General features: G+C 24.3%; 1 protein-coding gene across 1 annotated transcript in view; it reads right to left on the reverse strand.

Annotated features, from left to right (window-relative positions):
• The window catches only part of LOC105367719 (uncharacterized), a 76297-nt gene that overhangs the window by 21890 nt on the left and 26719 nt on the right, over positions 1 to 27688 (reverse strand). The window contains exon 2 of the mRNA XM_011506487.1: positions 6538 to 6681. Coding sequence (XP_011504789.1) covers positions 6538 to 6598 — 61 coding nt within the window. The 5' untranslated portion in view covers positions 6599 to 6681. The remainder of the gene's footprint in view (positions 1 to 6537; positions 6682 to 27688) is intronic.

Genomic DNA, 27688 nt, shown 5'->3' on the forward strand with positions numbered 1-27688 from the left:
CGATAGTATTACGCAATAATATTTCATGAATTTCAAGCATAACGAAGCACTGGAAGATAAAATCTAGCCAAGCTTAATTTGACACTATACCGACGATTTGATTCATAATAATTCGGTCTGGCAAGCGAAGAAAATTCAAATGCATGAAGGTAAAAATACAATGCATGTCGAGCATTCTCTCATTCTTTTCCTCTCTCTCTCTCTTTTCACTCTTTCGAGAGATCCGCAGACAGAAGTATCTGTAGCCACAGAGGCGTCGTTCTCGGCTCAGCAACGAGATAATGTGACGCAGAATCATCGCGGTTCTTAGAACAAAGCCACCCTGGGTGAAGCGTGTACGCTGAGGCTATAAGTCACGTGAAAAAAGTTACAGTCCTGGCTCCACTCCAGCGCTTTCGCCGCTTACATTCGCTGCGAAGCGAATAAATTTATTACAGCGGCAACCTGATAAACGAGCCATCTCTCTCACTCCATTTCTCACTCTCCGACTCTCTCACTTCCTCGTACTCACTTAACCCACTTATTTCTATCTCACTTGGTGCTGTACCTCCATTTCTATATCGATATTTATTAATTGATATTTTGTAATATTCTAATGTTTATTCTATACTTATTTATAATATTCAAGTAAATGATTGAAGTAAAAATACACATAATCCACGGAATATATAGTTTATTTTTATACAAAATGTATGAAATTTCATTAGAATTATAATGACTATATTTACATATCCATTCCTCATTGTATATTGCAATTTACAATGAATCAATTAAATTCAATAATTAATTTGAATGGGAATCGAATTTTTGTAATTTTACATTAAAACTTCAATCAATTATCATTACATTCTTTTTTTTTTCATCGAAAGTAATATATATATATATATATATATATACATATACACACATTAAATAATATAGCTCCCTCATTGTGCGTGCGTGCGTGCGTGTGCGCGTGTGTGTATGTGTGTGTGCGTGCGTACACAGCCACTGATGTATATATTTAGAAAGAAAAAATTGTGAGAAATTTTTAAACGGAAACTGTTTGAAAAATTTTAAGGAATTTAACTTTCATAATACTAACTCTATATAGTCGGTTAGATATGTCGCCATTTAGACAAGTTTTTCTCTATGCATTGTTTAATAAATGAATTGTACTCTTTAACTATTAAACAGCAAAATTTCTAGCGAAATGTTCAACAGAATTTGTATATATGAGTGAATATTTTAATATGTACTTTCCCGTGCTTATACACATTTTCAGATTTTATTTTATTTTATTCTAATCTATTGAATTTCGTTAATTACAAGTGCAATATATTTCGTAAATTAATGGTTGCTTAGGAATTTTTTGTAATATGTAAATATTAAAACTTCGATATCATTATTAAACTTATAAAAAAACATATAAATGTATTAAAATAAAATATTTTACGTTAGCGTCACAAATTATTAATAAAGTTATAGCATTCACGTTGCCCTAATTATGAGTTAATTTTAATTCTATTGTTATAGTGCAATTTTAAGTTTTTAATCAAGATTTCATCATAAATTCTTGAATATATTTTAAAAAATAATTCATTTTTTATACTTCATATGATATAAAGGTAAATAAATGAAAATTACTTTATTTTAATCAACTCAAGAGATTATTGTTTTTTTTGGAGATAATATTTTCATTACCTATATTGTCTATTGGAAAAACAAATTAAGTAAGAATATCATAGTTATTTTGTTGGATAAGAATATATTTCAATTATTCCTTATAATTTATTTAATTAAGTTCTTAAGTATTCAATTAAAGTTATAGTTATATATATATATATATATATATGTATATATATATATATATATATATATAAATATAGTTAAAGTTATAATTATAGTTATAGTTTCATTATCAAATATTACATTAAATCGTTTCTTATTGAAGAAAATTTTAGTACAATATAAATATATGAGAGAAAATGGAATTCAGAGTTAAACATATTACCCATATTATTAATAAATTGATTTTTACAAGCACCCAAATGAGTATTTACATAAATGTTCAAATAATTCAACTTTTGAATGTTGATTTTTATGATTTCAATTTCATATGAATAAAAATGGCAATAAATTTTAAAACAAAATAATCCGAATTATTCTGTCAAAGAGACTTGTAAAATAATAGGCGCATATATTTGACTAATTTAACTAAATTCAGTGGAGTTTGATCTGCTTTTAATTTCTTTCGTGAATCATGTGTTGTTTAATTTATCAAAATAATATCTCGTCCCATTCATCAATTTTATAAATCATAAAGTGAATAAATTTTGCTAAACATGTTCTTCCATATATATAATCAGCGACTCAGTATATACTTAATAGTAGTATACACATAACTACATTATTAATGTAATATTAATTGTAATGATTACTATTACAATATCGAAGCGCAAGTTTGAGATTATTAACAAAATTTTACGAGATATCTAAGTGACTTTAATATTTTTTTATTTTAATTATTTCAATAATTTAGTATATAAATTTGATATAAGAATTTTTTTCAATAATATTTTATATTTAATAGTAAAAATGAGTAATTATTAATAAAATAAAATGCATGTTAATATTAATATCAATAATAATTATAATATTAGAAAGTTATAACTTGTTTTTAAATTTTTAAATACACATCGTTTATTTCAATTATATGTAATTATAAATTTATTTCTAATATTTACTTCAACTATTGTTAGTTAATATAATGCATTTTAAAAACTCATTTATAAAAATGTACTCTATTGAAAGTTATATAATTATTATAATTAGTAGCAGTATAATGTTTACAGTATTTTAAAATATACTGAAACAACGCCATCAATTTTCTTTATCTATAGCTTATTAAGTAAATTGAAAAAATGCAGTTTTGAGTATTGCTAAATGAATATAAATGCATTATGCCAATTCATAACGTTTGTCAATTAATAAAATGGCGATTTCAATTATATTCATGTTGAATGAAATATATTTTCGTTAAAAAATATAGTATTGATAAGAAAATCAATAGTATTTCGAAATTGATCAATTTTAAATGTTATATTATATGTGCTTGGAATATGAAAATTTTTCAGCAACGTACTATTTTTAACGAATATTTTTATATTTTAATGGTCATAGTATTTAAAATAATTTTACTATATTTTCCTGATGGTCCAAAAATATTTTTGAAGAACATCTTATATTTCATGCATCACTCTATGGTTCTTTTTAGAGAAATAGTGGATTAATGGTTTATAATTATACCTTAAACCTTCATGGCTATTTATATAAATATCATTATGAGTTTTGAAAACATGTCGTACATTAAGAAGGCGATGTTATCATATATGTACCTTATGAATAAATTAATAAATGTATTATAAAATATATCCTTAAAGTTTGAAAAATTTTTAGAATATTTTATTTCAAAATAACGCCATACAATCTCTTAAAGCATAGTATTTATGTCAAAGAAATCATACTAAAAAACAAAAAAAATCTTATAAAAATGTAAGAAATTTTAAAAATATAATTTTATCAGAGCTTTAAATATTTAAATGATATCAGTTTTTCTCTTTCTATTAAATAAACATTTTATAAAAATAACTTATGAGGCATATAAATAATTGAAAATATAACATACTTTTTTTTTCAATTGTAACGTATACAATATGTTCATAAAATGTCAAATATATAGAATATAAATTCTACTAACATTATATGCAATGAATTTATAAAATATTATTTTCTGAAAAATATATTTAATTTTTTGATAAGAAATTATTCAATATGAAGGGTAGGAATATTAAATTAAAAAAATTTTCTTTTTTTTTGATTATAATATCAGGACAATATAAAAATCTTTATTCAATGATATCTTAATTTTCATTATCTTTGAAACTCTTTTACTCGTATCATATTTATATAAAATAATAATTTTAATATTTGAATGAAATAATGATTTTTGTGAGCTTCATGGAAGTCTAAGCTGCTTAAATATAATTCAAGTCATAGAAATTGAATGTCACTGGTCATGCTATTTGTCTGCAAAAACTTAACAAATCAATAAGACACGTATTACGTACAATAAAATTCAAATTACAGTTACTAATTTCTTTTCAATTCAAATCGATCATTTATTCTTTAATAATTGAATATTATTATTTATTGAATTCGGTGTAACATACTCATTTCTGTGCGACTAATTGAAAAAAATTATATATATATATATATATATATATATATATATATATATACATAGATAAAGAGACATATAATAGAATTTAGAATTTACTTATAAAATATAGATTATTTGATATTCTTTATTGCCGATTTCAGAATTTAGAATTCTGAATTTCTTGAAGAACCAAACTTTTAATAAAACTTTTATACAATTATTTTACTTTTATAGCAAGTATTTGAGATCTTATACTCTTTATATTATTAAGTATAAAATATTTTATTTAATATAGATCATATAAAATGATTATAATATTTAAACATAAGCAGATTGTTGTGCTCTATAAAAAAAAAATCAATTCTCAAATTGTTAAATTAATAGCAGTTGGAAATTACTATATATTAGCGGTTATAATTTACACCATTCTTAATATTTATTTTAATATAATTTTTTTAATTTCACACTGTTTATAAATTGTTTTTAAAAATTGATGTATGATTTATTTGGCATATTTACTTATTATTTAAGAAATTAAACTTTCAAATATGAGCTTTGAAATTTTTTTGAGTAGCCGAAAGTATACGTACTTGTAGTTCAGACTAGCTTCAAATTAAAATTTCTATCATATTAGGAATATTCCTATTTTTTATTTTCGAGATCATTAGTTATCATTCATTCAATATAATTTTACATTTTGCAAAAATATTATAATGATATATTCATGTTAAAATTAAATTTTATTTCTCGGTAAATAATAGATATTGTGTATAATATATAGTTGATATTGTTAATTTATATATGTTAATAATAGTTAATGTATAATATATAGTTATTATTGTGAACTTTCATTAAGTACATCTTATATTTACAAATTGATTATAACATAACATGCCCATATAATTGTTAATATCATGCTTAATTTTACTAAAGTTGTTTATACAAAAGACATTAATTAATACATCTTTGATCATTATATTTTTCAAACATATTGAACATGAATGTCTATCCAGCTGCAAAATTTATTGTAACTAATAATAATATATAATGAATATATTTTAAGTATTCTTCAATCCCCTATAAAAATTCCTATAAATACTTACGATATAATTAGCTGTTATACGATAAATTATATTTTCAACTAATCGACATATATATATATATATATATATATATAAATTGATAAATATTTATAACATAATATAGAAAAATATTTTTTTATAAATATTTTCAACTGTAATTACTTATTAAAGTACATAATATTTATAAATACGATGACTCTTATGATACTGAAATTCAATATCGATTATTTAGATTTTTTTTTCAGGTTAGAAAATAAAGAATGAGTATATTTATGAATACAATACTTCTAGAAATTTTAAAGATATTCGGACAATGTATTCAAAACAATGTACGCAGCAAAAATAATTACTTCATTACAATTACCTAATAATAATAAGTTTATTATTATAAAATAATAATGACAAATAAATGTTTGTCAATGCACGTGCATTATCGGATTTAAAGTACACGACCTCATGCGTTGAGTTCATAAATGGATTCTCTATTTCGTTGTGTTAATGTGATTGTCCTACATATAACATCCATTGCCCCAAGCGGGCTTCAATCATACTTATACTATATTTATGAAATTTCTTGTTTAAAAAATAAATACAAAAATTTAATGTATAAAAAATTATGAATTTTATTCAATATACGTATAATAGAATACAATAAATTATCATTCTATTATATTAATTTCTATTATCTTGATATAGTTTATTGATATCATTCAATTTGATTAAAAATTAGAGCAAATTAATATTATTGTTTATTTATAAAAGCTGTTTAACGGTTTTCATAAAAGTAACCTGACTGAAAGCTTAGTCTTTCAGCAATTATTATTTTTTGTTTGTATGAATATGATTTGTAATTTAATTAAACGGCTTTGTAATTGAATTATGAGTTTGAAGTTTTATTATATTAAATTAACATTGTAAAAAGATAAAAAGTATCATGTTAGATTTTCATAAATACATTTCATGTATTCGGCTCAATATATTTTATGCGTGTGGAAGTTGTACAACCAGCGCGTGAATAGAATTAAATTTTTTTATTTAGATCCTAATTTTTTAAATTAGATATTGTCCAAAAATGACCTATCCTTGCATTAACAAAAAAGTAATTTTCCAGTTTGCTACATTATAATTGATTCAAACGAACGTTCCTTTTGAACATAAAATTTCAGTAATATCCACTGTGGGAATTAAAGTGTGAAAGGCGAAAAATTACGAGGCCCCTGAGCCTACGTCATATCTTAAGTGTATAATACGTACCTGTTTGCGATTGTTGCGTTGCCGACAATATTGCAAGGCAACTATACATCAGAAGCCACATGGCTGCCTCGAAACAATTTGCCTCCCCAAACTCCCACTTACACTCTAACCCCACTCCCAAACCTGAGGAGCCGTTGAGGTCATCTGTGAAAAAAAAAGAAACATTTTGTGAGAATTATCTATGAATGTCTTAGACTTTTTTTTATCGAAGTGGAGAAAGTAAGGAATGTTTTAAAATCATAATCGCTTAATGGTTAAGTTAATCGAGATGGTGATTAATATAAATGTAGTCGTGAATTTATAAAGCAATATAATCACGGTGAATTCCTTAATCATAAGTACATTATGATTCAACTATTATGCTGTATGGAAATAAGGAGAAAAATCAACGATTCATCAGACATACTTTATATGTAGTCAAAATCTAGGACTTGAACAATGAAAAAATACATATTTTTTATATATTTGTCTTTTTATCAGTAAAATATTAATAGTTATCGATGACTAATAGATTTTACCTTTTTAACAACAAATTTATTTTTAATTTATTAAGCTTTACCTACATTGTCATTCTTAATAGTAATAATCTAATAAATTGGTATATCTAATAAATAATTAAAATTACCTTAAGATATCAGTATAAAAGGTATTTAATTTTATATGAATTCTTCTTAAAAACTATATATACGAAAACATGCAGTTGTCGTAGCTATTACATACGTAGATACACGAGCTAACGGTACTAGGTGAAACAAAAAAAGAAATGCTTCGCGAAACGCGGTGTATCGCTGTCGCGACAGGACGCGAGTACAATGGACGATCCAGACGAGCATCCGGAAAAATGTTTCTCTTTCGTACTGCACTGTCTAAACAGATATCCAGGATATTTACGACGAACTGTAGAACTGTAGATAACATAGGAGAGAAAATGGCGTGAAAGCGACAAGGTTGGTATGCACTGTTCACAGCTAAACACTAAACGCTAAACATTATATCTCGACGCGTCGTACTTGTCGGTCGCGTCACCTAAGTTCTACAACAGCACGTTGGCCGCCTGGCTTCTTCCATTCTATGATTCTCTTTCAATCTCTCTCTCTCTCTCTCTCTCTTTCTCCCTCTCTCATACGCATGAACTCTTTATTTTTCTGTTCGTTCCCACAAATTGCTACGACAAAGTTTCTCCATCTACTCTACCACCATATAGAAAAATGCAGGTATAATAAAGAGAGTGTAGAAAATATATTGTATACTTATTACATGCTACAATTTATTGCTAAAATAAAACGAAACAATATTATAAAGTTCTTGTGCCATGACTTTATCTCTTATTATGTGAATATATATATATATATAATGTTTTGTTTAGCAGAAACTGTAAATTGAACGATATTTTATATTGAACGTATTATATTCATATACACGTATGTGACACGTTGATATGTGTAAAAAAAAAATTTTGTTCATTTTTATACCACACATACTTTTCTACGATAGATTTATAGAAAATTTTGATTTTTTTTACATAATTAAAGAAATATTATGAAAAAATATATTCTTAAGTTATTTTCAATTTATTAACTTCACGTTGATGTTGATTATTTATAAATATATAAATATATTTATAAATAAACAGTCTGTAACTCATTATCGTTTATTTTTATTATAGCATGAAATGTAATTGTTTAAAGTTATACTGAATTTCATAAAAAGATATTTCCAACACGTAATAAATGAAATCAACAAACTTTGTCTATTATATAATAAAAGGCACACTTTTATGGACTTTAGCTTAAAACTTATTTTCAGAATGAAGTCATTGAATAAATTACCTTTAATTATAAAAGTACATAAATTTTACTTTCAGTTATAAAAATCTTTTAATTCTCTAACAGTAAAATTTCAAATGCAAATATACTTGTGATTTTGTTTTTCCTTGAAACATCCAAATACATTAGTAATGAAAATTATAATTTACGAGTAAAATACGGCAGATCGGCAGATAAATTCTAGTCGTTAAAAACCAAAATAAAAAAACTAAAACTTGGGGAGAAAAAAAATGAATAATATACGTATAACATAATCTGTGTTTATATAATTTCTCAGTAACTCGTAGACTCAGCAATGATAACAATAACGCATGTCACGCTTCTTGCTTTAATCTTACGAATATTAAGACTCTAAACATCAACGTTTATGATACATTTACACATCAGTATAGACGTGATAGTAATCATAAGCGTGGCAAGCTTACATCAAGAAAACGTTGTACGGTGACGTAAGGTTGACCGTAGGCGTCATATGTGAAACATTCGCTGACCCATTTTCACATTTACTCGTCACGGCCTTACTTAATTTTTCTTCCAATCTTTTAGTCTCTTCTTCAACTTGGATTGGTTAAAAGAAGAAGTATGATAGTCAGTCTTATAAAAAGCTAAAATGCATGTTATATTACATTATCTATATAACATAATATTTGTTCATTTAATTCAATATCAAGAGAAGATCGAAATAGTACATAAAACTAGATATTTTTACATTGTCATTATTTTGTAAAATCTTTCTTTTCATGATCAAATAGAGTGTGATATCAAATATTTCACAATATAATATTTATTACAATGTTTCTATTATCTTTGCTATGTATATTAAGGTTTTGTGTAACATAGCGTAATATAAATTAATGTATTAAATACGAAACTTAGATATTTAATTATGCTATTCATGTTATACGCAAAAATATAAGTTAATTTTTAAAGTATTAACATTAATCACACACACACACACACACACACACACACACATATATATATTTATATATATATATATATATATATATATATCATAGTAAAATTTTAATATATTTCTTTAAAATATTCATGGTAAAGGAATAATGTCAATTATGAATTATTCATAAGAATTGATCACCACTTTCTAACCTTTCCTATTACTTGAGTAAAACAGTTTTATTGGAATAAGAAGTATAAGATATTCATAATAATAGCGCAAAAGAAATAAACAATATACGATAATAATATTAGACCTTTTATTTTATCACATATTATTCAGAATAGTAAACAGTATTAATTTCTTTTATAAAATGTAAGAACAGTATTCATCATATTTTAAAATAAAACATTCAACATATGAATGTAAAGTAAAAAAAAAAATTAAATCGTATTCGATTATTGCACAGTATAAAGTTGAAAAGCATAAATCGTGCCATTAGATATCATTACACAACTTTAATTGATATCCAATAAATATTGAGAATTCAAGAGGCACATTAGAATTCAACCTATTCTTACTGGAATATGCCATCTCTAAAATTCTGTAAAAGTACTTAGTCATTAGCGTTTTAACGACACTGTGCTTTGCCTTTTTGTAGAACTATTAATTGATCTTTACCAGTTTAGTTAACTAAATGAGATTCATATAGGCTATTAAATTTCAGGGTTTTAAATATTTTTATTGGCAATCAGGTAAATGATGATAAGTAGTATCTTAAAAATAGCATAGATTGCCAACATCTTTCACAATTTATATAATTAATGTTTATCCTATTTTTAACAAATCTATTGTTTTTAAATATATATAATATATAATAAATTATGTGTGAATTTTAATTTTTATTATATGTCCTATAGTTAAATTAGAAATTTTTTTAATTAAAATTGTGTAGTGCTTTGAAATCACATTGTTAACGACAAGATTAAATTGCAAAGTTCTCATTTACGTTAATTAAAATCTAGAATAATAATATATTGCAAATAGAAAATAGTTTTGTAAAACATCGTAGTTCTGCAAAGTAAAATTAATATAGGCGTGTTGAATATATATTTGGCATTAATTATCTCATTAAAGTTATTGAAAATTATCAATAATTATTACTTTGTGGCTTTGAATAGAATGAGATAAGCAAGTTTTGCAGGATATATGCATAAAAATTGTCGAATGGCAGATATATCATATTATTTATTAGTAAGCACAAGAATATGGGCGCGATAGTAAAAGATTTCAAGTGTAAGAAATGCAAAATATCAAAATGTCAATTTAATGTAAAAGCAATACCAGAAATGAATAAATGATAGTACAGTTTTATGAATTGATTATTACGAAATTATTAAACATTAATTTTAACTTAAAATGCAAATATAATATCGAGTCTGTTAACTAAATAAAAATAAATTTAAAGTAACATTAAATTCATTTCTTTTTCTGTTGTACACCATACGTATGCTTAGAAAGTTTGTATTTTAATGTCATAAATTCGTAAAAGATGTAAATTGTATATATTTTCAGTGTACAAAAGTATGCTTAATTTACGCGCCGAAATGTTGTAAGAGTTTTGCAGACCATTAATAATGGAGTTATACTAGAACAATTGATAATTCAACAATTGTCGGCAGGTTACCATCTTTGCGGCAATGTATATGCATTGTAAGGAAAGGTTGATAAATATATATTTTTAAGATAAACTGACCCATAAAGAATTACGAGGCTCTGCAAGAACTATGATTACAAGAAAAAGAATATTGATGTGGCACAAATGTTTAACAAATAAATTAGTGAAATAGTTGATGTAGAAATGAAACCTTATAAATACAAGCGAAATCCTTATTTAAAAACTTGCTTTTTTATTTATTTATTTTTTCTTTATAATATTTATTTGCTTCAATCGCACATAATTTAATATTATTAAAACAAAGAAATATTTTCATCTTATGATTAAAGCTCTTGACGAAATTATTCGATCTTAATACCGTAACACCCAAGTTTTATTTAAAAAAATTTTTTTCTAATATATTTATTGTTTTATATGTGAAAAACTAAAGAATTAGAAGATATCCTCAATGCTTATAAGTATTTTAATTTAAGTAATTTTAGTTCATTTAATTTATTTTAAATTTTAACTGAAGTTAGAATTATGTTTTTGTAAATGTAAATTATGCCCATTAAATAGTAAATCACTACATTCTCAGTAACTCTCATTTCAATTATATAAAAGAACGATTTACACTTTCCATCGTGCCATCATGTAAACAAAGAAAGTACTGTAAACAATGAAACTCTCTGTAAAAAAAAAAAAAAAAAAAAAAAAAAAAAAAAAAAAAAAACATGGATTAATTAATAGAAGAGCACTAATGTTTCTTTTGGAAATCGTACATTCAAGACATCATTTTCCTTACTTCTTTGTTCATCTCTATAACCCTTTCCGTGACCCTTTTCTACGTCTCTTATTCTCTGGAAATGTTGAGAGGGTAAGAAAATGATGAAAAAGGAGTAGCGTCAAGTGGGTAACCAAAAGTATATCCTGTTGAGGGTCCTTCCTTCTACATAGAAAGTCAACACAACCTCGACTAATTCGCATCTAAGCCTCGTTACAAGTCCTGAAGTTTAATATTCTGCCAGTATCAATTCAGGTTAACTTTCTTAGTCCAAGGACTATTTGCTATAAACTCGTCTTCTAACTATGTATTTACTCGAAATATTTTATCTACAGTGTATTTCTAGGTGGCAAAGAGTTATATATAAAGTTCACGTTATAGTAAATAGAAATGAATTCATAATGATTGATTTATACTCGTTATTTAAAATTTTTTTATATTATTTTAATTCAAAGTCATATTGTTCTTGCGTATTCTACTACAATATTTTATTTTAAAAAATGTTTAAAAATGCTATTTACTATATTTCAATTGATATCATATTGTTTATATTTTAGATTATTATTTCTATCTAATTTCATACACACACTTTAATTATACATTTGTTAATAAAAAATATAAATATTGATATAATAACCTACATAAAATTAAATTCTGATATAATTCTATTACCTTCCAAAATATTATAATAATATATTTCATATGTGAATACAAATAAAGATCATGGTATTTGTTACAATTCATTAACTATAATTAGTCAATATTTATTATAACTATATTTATTTTATCAAAAATATACCCCAATATATTTTATTTATGATACTAAGATACACTATTCTATGTATTCTAATAGTGGTTCAGGAATAGTGTTTATTATCTAATAGTAATTATTGCAAAATTTCATATGTTATAATCATTGTTTTATACTCTTCGATCCTGCTTTTTAACAATTTATAATAACAATATACATTATCATTAATCTTATTATTGCGATTTGAGACGAATGTATTTAAACGCAGTATTATTTCTTATAAAATATATGTTGCATATGTTATTACGATATGTTGCACATAAATATATTTTATGCTTATAGCATTATAATGCAACATTATAATATCCGATAAATAATGAAGTTATTTTCATAATAATTTCAATTTATTTAGTAGATATTTTAAAAGTTTAAAAGTTTAAAAATTTGAAAATTTCATATCATTACTTAAAATAGTTGAATAACAACAAAAATAAACCTAATAAGTAATGTATTTTAATTAGAAAATAATTTAATTCTATTAAATTTAACAAATTAATTTGTCTGTAAATTGATAAATTTAAAATTCTACGATTAATAATTACTTAAAATTAAATTTACATAGAGAATTTTCGTCTAGTAATTATCATAGATTTTGTTGTATTATTTTTCATTATAATTATAATTCAAGATGATTTATCTTTCAAGAAAATATCGTCGTTTTTTCAATAATCAGTAAATAATCTTTACAAAATATTCATGATTTTTATTTAATTCTAAAATTTTGTAGAAATATTGAATGGCATAATTATCATTATTTTTATCATTTTTAATATAAGAAATAAAATTTAATATTTGTAGATTTATATTTATATAAAAAATTTTTGAATTTATTAAAACTTTTCAGAAAATGGTTGAATTTTTCCATACAATTATTTTCTATAATAATAAACTATGTAAAAATTATGTACAATAATATTACATTGTTTTTAATTTACATAAATGTCATTTAAAATTTATACGTTAAATGTTTAATTTAATGTTAATTGAAAGTTTTTTTTTTTTAAATATATTTTTTAAAGATTTTAAGATATGCTTAGATTTATGATAATATTGCGTACGTATGCCTATAATATCTATAACAATGTAATAATTATATTTATGTTTATAACTATATAAATGGAATTTGATGACCATGTAATTTGTAATTGTTTTTTAGAAATGAAATTTCAAAAGCTGAACATATCCTAAAAACATTCGGAGCAGTGGTTAATATATTTTTTATTTATTAAAATAAAATTATAATATAATTTATGATATATAGTAAAAAAAAATTTTTCTTCTTTCTAGCGAAAATAATGCATTACAGGGAAAAAATTGTAAAAATGGTGAAAAGAAAACATCAAATATTTGGATTTCATAAAATTCAAAGAATTTAAAAAATGAAAACTTTATGTTGAAGTTACACTTTAAGTGTAGGTGACCAGAGATACAAACATTCATCGTTACGGTAGAAAAGGCAAGCAACAGTACAATTCAAGGAAATGGCTAAGAGTCTGTACGGTGCACGTAAATTAAATCTCATGGCTTCTTCGCTCTGCTGTTACCCTAAAAATTCCATGAGTATTTTTCATTTCTCCTCCTTCGCATTCCTATGTTTGTTTTTCATTTGTTAACTCGCGCAGCACTCGGGTGTTCTTATCGAGAAAAGCTATTTATAATTTACAAAATAACGTTAGGACATAAAATTTATATACAGAATTCACTAACAAAGTCAAGGTCGCATTAGTACAATGTAATTAAAGAATGGGATTGTCTATATATTCCCCTCGAGAAGGTAACGATAGAGTTCAATGAATTTGTTTCTTTTCTCTGATTCATCTTTTTCTCAATTCATCTTTCTTCGTCTCTTGTACGACAGGAAAAGTGAATCATTGTAATAATGAATAAAAATTCTAAAATATACCGCTCTCTATATAATTCAGGTAAACTCGATAATGTTCAAACCTTTTCATACACTCGTTTAGTATTTTTAATTAAGATGTCAAGATTCGACATGTCGCAAATTGATTTTTATTATGTGTATATATTTAATAATATATTTTATTACTAAGAATTTGTACCAGGAGTACCAAATGGTACTTACTTCCATATTTTGAATGTACTCGAATAATTACCATTAAAGTGACAAACTTTTGAAAAATTTGGTGATTGGTGACAGGAGGATATATTATGCGGTAGTCGCACGTATAGTGATCATTAGAAATGGAGTGTAATTGAAGTACAGAAAGAGGAGGGAGTAACATGATACAGTAATCCATTCGGCGATAGAGTAATTTAGTCATGTCGAGATAGGCAGTTTAGCTCGTTTGGGCGAGGCCAAATGCAGCGGTCGGTGGAGATAATAATTTGTTCTAGTTGGTGGAATCGTTGGGTCTCTTGACGGATTGTCACGTAGCCTCTCTTTCATTAGCTGCGTTTCTTCTCTTTTCCTTTGTGGATTGCAAGCGGCTCTCTTAATCCCCGGAGCCAGAGAATACCACAAGGAGAGGCCTTTCGTTACATGACGAGCTGTTCTCGTGAGGTGGCTGTTCACATGGGAGAGGATGGGTAAGCGATGGATGGGTCTGTGGCGGGCTGGCGGGGGGAGGGGGAGAGTATAAATGCACGGTGGAGTTAAATATCCCAGGCGCGCGTTAAGTTTAAATTTATTTTTTAATTAGAAAAATCAGAAAAGCTTAAGAAAATTTCTACCTGAACGACTCACATTCGTCAAAGTGGATGGTGTTTGCTTCATGACGCTTTTTCAACTTGCAAGTTAATTTTGAAAACTAATATTGAGCGGACTAATCGCCCCAGTTGAATATTTAATATTTATTTGCATGGATTATGTACGAGTTTCGTATATTAAAGATATATTATCACGTTCTACGGCTGCATTTCTTTTGAAAGTATATCTTGAGTCTTGTAAATGTGAAAAACTGAAAAAATAATCTGATATGCGCAAATACGTTACCTTTAAATTACTTATCTTGATTTAACAGTAAATATATTATATTCCATTCAGGTAAAAGTCTTGTATTATTTCTTGTTCTAGAACGTTATAGCGCATACTATTATTACATATAAGCTAGATATTATTAACTTTATAATATTATTCTTAATATTTAAATCATAAGTTTAAAATGAATAAATTTATTATATGTATTAGTATTGGCAATATAAATCCAATGTACCGCATTATATTTTATAAAATTCTCCTTATATATAATAATTTAAAGTATTATCATAACGAATATACATTTTATATTCAAATTAAAGAGATGAAAATGTAAATATTTCTGTTTCATGAGAGTCTGTGGTAGCAATGCAGATATTTTTGTTTACTACTGAAAAATGAAGGGTGTCGCAAAACTTCATCAAATTTACGTGAAGAAACGTATGCACTTTTATTGCTATTCAATAAAGCGATTGATACAATTATAAAATTTGTGAATAAAGAAAGACCCAATATTGCAAAAATAAATTAAAAAATGTTTTTGTAATGTTAAATGCTACTTTTAATTAAAATAGGAATATATATATATATATATATATACATGATTTTTAAATAAAGAACTTCTCCATTTAAATAAATAAATAAATAAAATTCTAATTTATATAGCATCGGAGCTCTTCTACTCAAATATTCGATATATTCAAATAATAACTTAATAAGTATTAATCATATAAACATCACCCTTTTTTTCAAATAATTTTTTTTTGTTTTTTTTTTTGTATCGGAAATAAAAAGATTTTTGAGGTTTGAATTAATTAAGATAATAAAGTACCAGTAATACAGATTATTTAATTTAGTCAGTCGGTCTAAAGAGATCATTCGCTTTAATCGCCGGTAAAGTTGTTTAAAAGATTAGAATAGAAACAAAGGGTGAAGATTATAAATTTATATTATTTTTTACCCCATTAATTATTTTCATTACGAAATGCTTATCATATAATAGAATTTTGTATTATTATAATTCGCCTAAGAGACATATAAAAAGATAAATTTATGGATAGATACCTCATTAAGAAAAATAATTTAATGAATTAGCATATTCTGAAAGTTTTAAATAGTCCGATGACTGATTAACATTAGTATTATTAATGGAGAGGCATAATTTCGCAAGATAATTAATCAGTACTTGAAATTGTCTATTGTCTACAGATTTGCTCAAATAATGGAATGAAATTTTGCTAATTATAATCTAAAATTTTTCATTTTATTATATCTTAAAGCAAATTTATACTCTTAATTATCTTGTGTTAGTACATAATATGAGCTGAAATATTGCGTCCTATATTATTTTTTTTTAATAATTCCAGCATAATTTAATGTAAAAATAAACAGAGATTGAGCTATCAAAATGTAATGAATTAACATAAATTATACAAAGAATTTTTATTCCTTACTCTTACAAAAACAATTAAACATTTTTAAAAGAATATAAGTAGTTAAACCGATGATTCTTTAATACCTGAACTATTCATAATTTAAAATTTTTTGTTATAATTGAATTGCTTTTCGATTATAAGCCATACTAATATATATTATTTTTTCTATTATTTTATATTATTGTATATTCTCTATATTATTTTTAATAATAATACATATATATATATAATTGTATCCAATTAAACGTATAATTGAATAATTTTATTATATCACTTTAGTAAAGTAATAATAACTAAAAATGGTATTTTATTAAAAAATTATTATTACTAAAATATTGATAAGATACTTTAAATTGTGATAAATAAATGAAATACAAGTGGTAGATATAAAAACAGTTATTCATAATAAAAGAAGTATCTACTATTAGCAATAATAGATTTATTTCTGATTGAACCGAAAATGGATATTTGTGTGTATTAGCGAAGAATGTACACACACACACACACACAAACACATACACACACACACACATTTATATATATTATACAATAATATTTTGAAAGTTAATAATTTTCCATCAGTAATAAATATCTCATACAGTATTATAAATTTTCCGATCCATATTTCGTATAAACATATAAAATTCTATATAAATAATTTTCGAATCTAATATTAATTCATAATGTAAACTTTACATACAAAAACGTTATGTTTTATGTTTAATATAACGGATTAACTTTTTTTAGTCTTTCGTAAAGCTTTGAGTAAGTATTCCATTTATTGATATTAATTAATCATTTGTATATTTATATATACGTGGCCAATATATATTTAGATTAATATAAGGGAAACTACTATTAAACTTTTTAAGCTCGTTTAATAAAATCACAATTAATTCATTGACAGTTTAACTACTCTCAAATCAGGCTACTAATTAAATTGCATATTTGATTTAAAATTTTTATATTTTTACTATTTTCTCCGGGATATAATCATTTTAAAACTTGGCTATTACTTTCGAAATTAATTCTTGCTTTTCAAATTTAATTCTGATTAATAATACAGATAGTCGAATAAAATCAATCAATAGTTAATCCTCTTGCTGATAACCCATAATAACAATATTAACACACGCAGTAATGCCTTAAGATCACTTATGCATTTATTTTAACTATGAAACAAGAGAAAAACAATCAAAAACTGAGTGTAGAATTTAATCTATTATAAAAATGTTTAAGTGAATAGTCAAATTTGTGAATAATTTTAATTACTTAACTGATAAAATTCATGGAAAAATTAAACAAATGAAGCCTAGTTTTAGGCAATCAATGTTATTACCGATGATAGATACCTTCGCACCTTTAAATGAGAAAATATGAGTTATACTCGTATATCTCATACTTGCATACGAAAATAACGTGTACTCATAAGTTATATAGGAGTAGAACTCGCACAACATTATTTTTGCCATCACTATATCAAGCAAATATAACGGGAAAATTTAATCTCCCAGCTCAGTATGTTTTAACAAGTAAAAATAGTAAAAGTCGTTCCGAGCGTTTCGAGAATTTGTTGGACAATCGATATATTATTTTTATAATTAATTAATTTTAAATCGATTGACCGCTTTGAATAATTTGATAAATAAGTTAACTTGTCATCTATGCATTTTATAATTATTATGGTAGATTAGTGTAATAGATTTAATTTCTATAATTTATAATTTATAATATTTTTAATTGTTTTTTTTTTCTATTATAAATATATGATGAACTGATTAGGCTGGTACTTTATAATTTATTATCGATTCGTCGAAAAACGAAGGATAATCATAGCAATATCGATAAGAATAATGGTACCACCCACACACGTATAATTCATCATCTTATATAATCGTCAGTCAACAAGCGCATGCGCAACAGTGTGCATTTATTGGACACGATTCTCTTTTTCCGACACTGCTATTCATTGCCTTCGTTTTGTCGAATGAGCATTACACGCCGTGCACCGCAATTCTCTCTCAATCCCTCACTTCCAACCCCCTGCCACCCCCTAACACTTCACAGGCAGGGCACCGACAGTTCACCGCCGCCAATAACAATGTCGCCGTTGTACGAGCGCCGCCTGAACTGCTTAATGCGCCGGCGCGACCCACGGGATGTCGTTTAATGCATGATCGTGGCCACGTGGATATGTTGTAAGTCATGTCGCCGGCTTGTCTCGACAGTCTGTTGTTGCCGCGTTATGTTGGTACATGTCCATATCTTCCTGCTCTGCTCACTTCGCTTTAGTATTTTAAAAATTAGACGAACATGCGGAAGTTTACGGAATAATATGTGCATGGATTTCGGCGAACGATTAGTCGATTTGTATTTAGGCCATCCGTTTCTATATATACAAAGATTATATTTTCTATCACCCGCTAATGTATTATCATAGTCAATAATTCTTTTTTATTTGAATAATTCAATTTTTTAAATGAACCATGATAAACTTTACGATTCCATATATCTTTATAATTACGTCCATTACACTTGCTTAAAATCATAGATAAAAGTACTAATACTTTACAAAAATATGAAAAGACGGAACATTTTGAAAATGACAATTTTATTAGAACGAATATTTTCTATCCTGATCCATGCGTTGATGGCACGAAAGTTAGTTTTATTAATTTACCACCACTTCTTTTCCATTCCCACAAGTTAATCCTTTTCTTTTTCCAAAAAAAAATTCTAGAGTAATTATATTATGATTAAGTCATTTTCAACTTCATTTTTAAAATATATATGAAATGTCATATTTTTTACTAGTATTTTCAAAATATACATTCAAAATATTAAAAATGTCTCTCCAAATATTTTCTAAATAAATAGGCAATTTTAATCTTTGAAGAAATTTTCAAAGAATTTTATATTAAAAAATATTAATAAATAAATATGTCGAATAAAACAACTTCAGTATTTAATCCAATGTAAATAATATTTCTTATGAACCTAAAATTAATATATTTTCCAAATGCATATCCAATAGATTTCTCCATATTCTTTTAGTTTTAAATTAGGCAATAATTAGTAAGGATATCATTTTCGAAAATTTTTAAGTTCCATGTTTCTACGTGCGTCTGAACATGCGCGGAGTGCTGGTCTGTGAACGAATGATATTCAATTTCTGTACAACTTAATATATTATATAAGTTAAATGGAGGAGAATCTCGTCGATAGGATAATGTTTATCCTCTTTTGATTGTCGAGTCGGCAAAAGTTCGATGGAGGAGGAAGTGAGCTCGAGCGGCAACTAGAAAAGAGACTGCTTCTTGTTACGACGAGGGTTTTGTTTTATTAAAAGGAAAGAGAATTTTCCCTTGTCATTTGAAGTGGAATAATTCTAAATCATCTATATATAACTGATTCAAAACTTCCGCAATCTACTGGCATTCTCATTTCCGAAACTCATTGGATTCATTGTACATATCGATTTCAGAATTCATTAATCGACCTTTTTGATTATCTTATGAGCATATTAAATTATAAACAAATAGCTGCTTATTAGATATTTTGTATATTACTTTGAATGAGAATCTCGGTGAAAATTCGTGCTTATAAATTGTATTATTAATTAAAAGTATCCCTTAAATTCTATTGAATTAAAATATTTTACTTAAATTAAAAAAAAAAAAAAACATGTTTGCTTGTATTGCTTACCACATACTGAAATAATCTTTCATTACATTTATTTATTAAAAGAATATCCCCTATTATGAACAATTGAAAGTTTAAGTACCATACAATCAAAATTTCATCGTGTGACTTTCAGCTTTCTTATTCTTGTCAGTTCGGAAATGCAAAAAATGATTTTAATAGTCTATAAATTTTCCGCGAAAATAGGATAAGAAAAAGAAATTGTAATATTTTTTTACCATACCATAAAAGTTACCGAACAATTGAAATAAATAAGTATAGCTAGGAATTGTTAGTGAATGTATATGTTTACACACACATTCGTGAATCCGAATATGTATACAATAAATGATATAATATATAATTAATTTATATAAAATATTTAACTGGCATTTAACAGAAAATTCAATAGATTATAGAAATCAAGATATAATACAACAGAAATAGAAACTGTCAATATGAGTGTCTGAATTAAATCCAATGACATTGAAATTTTTCGAAATTTAATAAATTGGAATATAAATTTCATAAAGCTGAAAAATATTAAAATATATTATAATAATAAAATTTTCTGACGCATATCTAAATAAATAAATAAATAAATAAATAAATATATAAATAAATAAATAAATATATATATATATATATATATATATATATTGCCAATACTTCGTAAAATATATATTTTTTTACAATAAGTTCTCAAAGTATTTGCACAATCGAAAGAATACGTATAATAGACTTTATGTTTTAATATGCAATCAAGAATATTCTATTTGCCATTAATTGAAATTATTTACAGATAAATGAAAGTTCGTATGAATTGATAGGATAAAAGCATAGGCGTTTTAAAAGAAGGAAATAATAGCGTAGTCGTAGAAATTCGAAGGTGTAAAGTCGATCATCAACGAGAGAAAAGACGACAAAGCTAAAGAATGGAAGTGGTGCACAGTAGAATCAACAAATATACTCGATTGAGACCCCTGAAGAGGTTGAAGCAATCCTATCAAGTTGTTCCCCTTTGGAATTCACGTACGTGAAAAGACTATATGACATCGTCGTCGTGGAGAACCAACAGAGCACAACTGGTAATGGAATATCTTATATACACGCATACTCCAATTTATACGTATATAGAAATTGTTATTGCAACTGTGAATTGGAACAATTGGATAGACAGTTTCTACGATGTGCATTATTTATTATTTTCTTTTCTTTTCTGTAATACATTTACAATTGGTTTTTATACGTAATAATTATTCATTGGCAATTCAATTTGCTATGGAACACGATTAAAGTAATCGATTTTCATGGTGCACGGCTAACGATAGATTCTAATATTTATTTTATGACATTACATTAAATAGAGTGAAGACGAAATAACAGAGAAATTAAGTGAGAAGAGAAATAAAAATAAATAGCTATTTTTTTTTTTTTTTTTTTTTTTTTAAATTTTTTTTTTTAAAATCTAAACTCATTGTAATGTACTGAAAATTATGTAAGTTGCAGATACTTTATGTTGAGAATTAAAATGCTTATATCATAAAATATTTATATTTATATTAGATTGATAGCAAATTAATTTATAACAACAAAATTGATTATAATCTTAATATTATCATTAATAAACTATAGGAGATAAACTAGACTGTTTTTAAATAAAATTTGTACTCGTTGCAATTTATTCTTGTTAATATTGCATTAAACAGAATAAGTCATTTAATTATAATAGAGGTTTTGCTAAATCAAGTAATTACCTTAGAAATGCTGATTGCTGCATTCATTCACAAACTTAAGTAATGTATCAGTAAATAATTAAATATATAATTTTTTTTTAACATAAATAATGATAACATTAGATAAAATAAAAAGTCACATGCATAGAAAATGCTTTCATAAGACAAGTGTTAATAGCTAAATTATGTAAAAAGAAATTATGTAAAAAGAAATTATGTTATGATATTTTACAATAAAAAATTAATCACGGTAATATATTTTTAGATAAACCATTATTTTAGGTGACTCCTCGAGTAATTAATCAATGCTCAACAATGAATTGTATTCAAAGAATAAAAAAATTTATAAACAGCTTGCTGATATTGAAAAATGACAAATTATCCATTTACTTAATGCGCCAACTGAAATATAAAATTAATACTATTTTATTACATTATAATAATAAGTTAATTATAAGTAGAAATTATTTAAAAATTCATAGTTCGAAATACGCCTTCAATGAATTCAATAGTGAATTCATAGTTTTCATATCGAAATACATTTCAAACGTTAATTCTTAATCTTTATTTCAATTTCAAATTTTAACTTTATATTATTCGAATTTTAATTGAATAATAATATCCTTTACTGGAAAATTTTTATATTTTAAATTTTCAATTTTATCATATCATAGTAAATGTAAATTAATTTTTATTTAAATGCGCTCTAAAAAATTTCAAGGGTATTAGTGAAGACGATCATATAATTTGAATTTCTTATAAAGTTTACGGATTAATGAAGCAAGAAATAGAATTTTTACGTTTTTTTTTCTTTTTTCTTTTTTTTAATGGAGTTAAATCTTACTTGCTCCTTCGATTTATGTTATTGAGTTTTGTTAAAATTTGCCTCATTTAACAGTAAAAATTATAACTAATTAGTTTTAATAATTATAATATGGTCGGTTGGATTAAATTATGAAACTTTTTTACAATTGTACGATTAAAAGTAATTGAAACTACGATAAAAAGACATTTTTAAATATCTTATATTTATTGATTAAGAAAATTATTCGATGCATCGAATATATTATATATTAATTATTTATCAAAAAATTTTTCTAACAAAATTGTAAATAATTTGTATACGTTGTTATAATTAATGTCCTATATACATTTATAGTAAATCTATAAATTATATTTTAGTAGTAGTAATTAGTAAGTATTTAATATTTTTTTACTTTAATAATAAGCATTGATATATATTATAATCCAATAGAATATATATTATATTAAAACAAAATTAAAAAAGTAATTTAAAAATTTATCAAAATTAAATCTGTAATATAATGACGTAGCTAGTGAGAATTCATAGAATCTAAGGTTACCTCAATAAATATGGTAATTGAAGAAATTTATATTACACCTTTTCCATAATGTAAAAGTGTTGCATCTCATTTTATCCACAAGCAAAACTTTCTTGAAGTTCATTTCAGACAAATAATTTCTAATCAACCCTGAAGTATTAAAAATTTTTTTTCCATAAATTGTAACTGCTTGTATCTCTTTACATTTCCCATACAATAATTCTTACTTTATCTATACCTTGCATGTAATTATCAAGTAATGAAAGTATCTTATCAAGCAATAAAAGTGATGATAATAAATATGAAGTATTTAACTATTAAGAGACAAATACGAATGCATAATAAATATTACGCAAGTATAGAAATATTATTTTTTTATACTTTCAAATATCAAAAGATTTTTATATAAAATTTTTTTAAAAGTCCTATAATTCTCAAAATTCATAAAACATTCTTAGCCAATTGCATTAAGTTACATTTAAACATTCTATATTATATATTGAGATTTATAAATGAATACTATGTAAGAATTATAAATAGTGGAGCGTATGCAAATTATAATCAAACTATATCCTGGACATATTTATTATATCTAATTCGAGTATTGATTAGTTAATCATTATTTACATAAATATAACCGTTAGATTTAAACATAACATTTCAAGTTAATTATCAATGTTTATATTAAAATAATGTATTTGTTTACATACTTTATTTTTACTATATAATTACATTTTCTATTCTTCTATTCAATAAGTAATTTTTCTTTGTGTTCTGTAATAAGTGTTGTACAGTCATATAAATATAAATATAATGTTTTTTTTCTTCAAGAAATTATTTTATGTATTAGAATCTTGCTCTTTTATCGTTAGTCCTTATATTTAAAATCTCATAAAACTTCAATGATTTTTGCAATCAATGCGGATTAAAATCGTACTTAATGATTTTAATGTAATAAAAAATTAATTATAAGATTTTAATTTAATTAGAAACAATTTAATTATAAACTTTTGTTCATTTAAAATTATAGAAAATAATGAATAAATACTATTAAAGTGCACTTAAAATAATATTAATAAGATAATAGAAATGTAAAAATTCTTTTTAAATAAAAACCATTATAGACTTCCCTTTAAAATATAAAATACAAATATATAATAGAAATATTATGGCAGTGATTGCGTACTAAAACCATGTAATCGTTAATATATTCTGTATATAAGAATTTACTCTATAATATATGTGGACGTATTTCAAATAAACTAAGTGTATATTAAAGGGCATAAAATAAAAATTAAAATTAAAATAAAATTAAATATAAAATCGCTTCCAGCGATTGCATGAATTGTCACAATATCTTCACCACGATAAGCTGTACATTTTCGGATAACATTCAATACGTTAGTTCAGGATGTAAAGAAAATACACTTTGCGACATTCTTGCTGGCGAAACGGAATAAGACGAGTTTGTTGTGTGCGAGTAGCATTGTAACAAATCTTATACATTCTGGTGAACATTTTACTTAATATAGGAAGACTAGCAATGAGAAATGCAGATAGTATAGAATTGTGCAATTTAGACGTATATATGCGTACCTTTACTAAATGAGGTTGTCGAGAAAATGTTATGAGGGACTGAAAGAGAAACTGTTTGTATACTAAAAAGAGAAAACAGTAAATTAATCCTTCAAATAAAATTGAACTGAATTACGAATGAAGTTGTAGTATTAGGTGATTTAATAAAATTCAAAGATTGCAAATAGTATTGAAATAATTTTTGAAAAATTTAACACATAACGTTTCACGTATATTACAAACAATAACAATAATGATTAAAAACACTTATTAGTGGGTCCAAAGATTTTAAAAAAATTTTACACTATATATTTAAAAAAATACTTTTTAATATAATATTGTTATGTTTTATAAATGATGGATTAGTCGTAGTTAAAATATAGTACTTTCTTCTTAGTAGTAAAATACTGAAAGAAACGAAACAAACTTATAAATATTTAATGCTTTATTTTATATGTAATTTAAAGTTCCATCCTTTTCCCTGTATTTGTGATATAATTGTATCTCTGTAAAAGTCAACATTTATTAGTAAGTAAATAATTGGTTTCTATAGTATAGCAACAGTAACATAGAATAAAATATTAACAAAAGAAATAGTATGATTATGTAAATTTTCAATTAGAGATAAATTCAAAATTTAACCATTATATTAAAATTTATAGCAATCATTTGTATGGGTGTGATTTGCAAATACAATATTTCTCATGCATATGTGCGTTTATCCATTTTGACAACTAAACTAACACGTAATGCTTTTATAACGCACTCCAGTCTTATATGAAACCTGGTATATAGAAGATATTTTGAATTACTTCAGGAATAAATTTGTTTACGTAAGAGATATATAATAAAGTACACTCATCTAAAATTCCACTTATAAGATGGAAATTATTCCATACGAGATATCATTTAGTATGACTAGATGACAGTAAGTATAATTTGTGTGTGTTCTACTGTCAAATACAGATATATTTATAAAGTACTGTAAATTACTATATTAGGAATTTACATTTATTAAAATTTTTAAATTTTTTTAATCGTTAATTATCAAAATAATAGTTTGGCATAAATAATTTAAGATAATTATTATATATTTTAAAAAAGTAAGTCGAATTAAAAGGAAAAGGAAATTCTTGAAATTAGACATACAAGCTAAAATATACTTCAAGGAAATAACAAATAAAATCACCAGAAATATACAACTGAATAATGTCAAAATATTCTATTTTAATGTAAATATTTTAAAATTCACAAGAAGCATAGGATAGTTAGACATATACTTTAGTAGCCGACTTATAAATACAATTTATGAATATGTATATTATTTCAATATATATAGGTATTGAGATAAATGTATTTGCTTCATTTATAGTCATATGATATGGATGAAGCTTGCATTGGTATATAGACATCACATTCTGTACATATTATTTATTCAATAGCAACTTTTAACATTTCTAAACACAAGTTTCATTTAGGCATTTAACCATTATACATATATATATACACACACATATATATATATATATATATATATATATATATATATATATATGTATATATATGTAGATTTTTGAAGATAATTATAATTAAGTGTAATTATTCTTTAAAAAAATCGAATGATATTGCAACGAATAATTAATTATCTGCAGTTTTCGGAAATAATATAAGTAGCTAAGATAAATAATCTCGGTCATAGATTTTAACGAAACTGCAGTAATAAATAGTATGTCACAATAAATCGAATCTGTTTTGCAACTTTAATATTAATAAAAATCGTTGAGAAGAAACATTTACTTATTTTAAGTACAAATATATTTTTGCAATTTAAATTACTATTGTATGAGATAAAATAAAATATGTTATTCGTTTTTAAAGTAATATATTCATACAAAATTAAATCACGCCATTATTATTATAATAACATTATTGTATATTCAAATTGTATTAATATTTATTTCAGCAGTCACATTTATATATTAATTATGTCATAATAATTTATAATTATTTATTAAATGTCGTAAATTCTTATTTTTACACAATACGATAATATTATATTAACAATATATTTTTAATTAATTGAATATTTCGTATAAAGTTAAGTTTTTATTAAATGGCTATACATGTGAATTTCTTAAAATTAGTTATTAATAATATTAATACAGGAGTTTATGACAATTTTAGTACGCGTCAAACGATAAAAAAATAACTCAATCTTATAAAATCAAAAGTAACTATAATAATGTATACGACGTAAATATCATATGATCTGATTATTATCAACTAATATTCGAATATATTATTCTTTTGAAGTTACAGAAACGACGTGTTGAAATTGTTATAAAATGACATGCATCAAACTCAAAAGCTAATTTAAACATTGTTTTTATAATTTAGTTTCTATTTGTTTCAAATTCTTCTTTGATATATTTTTCATTCTATATATATTTAGATAAAATGTATATCTAA

Source organism: Ceratosolen solmsi, unplaced genomic scaffold (genome assembly GCF_000503995.2).
Source record: "Ceratosolen solmsi marchali unplaced genomic scaffold, CerSol_1.0 scaffold7, whole genome shotgun sequence".
Classification (NCBI taxonomy): Eukaryota; Metazoa; Arthropoda; class Insecta; order Hymenoptera; family Agaonidae; genus Ceratosolen; species Ceratosolen solmsi.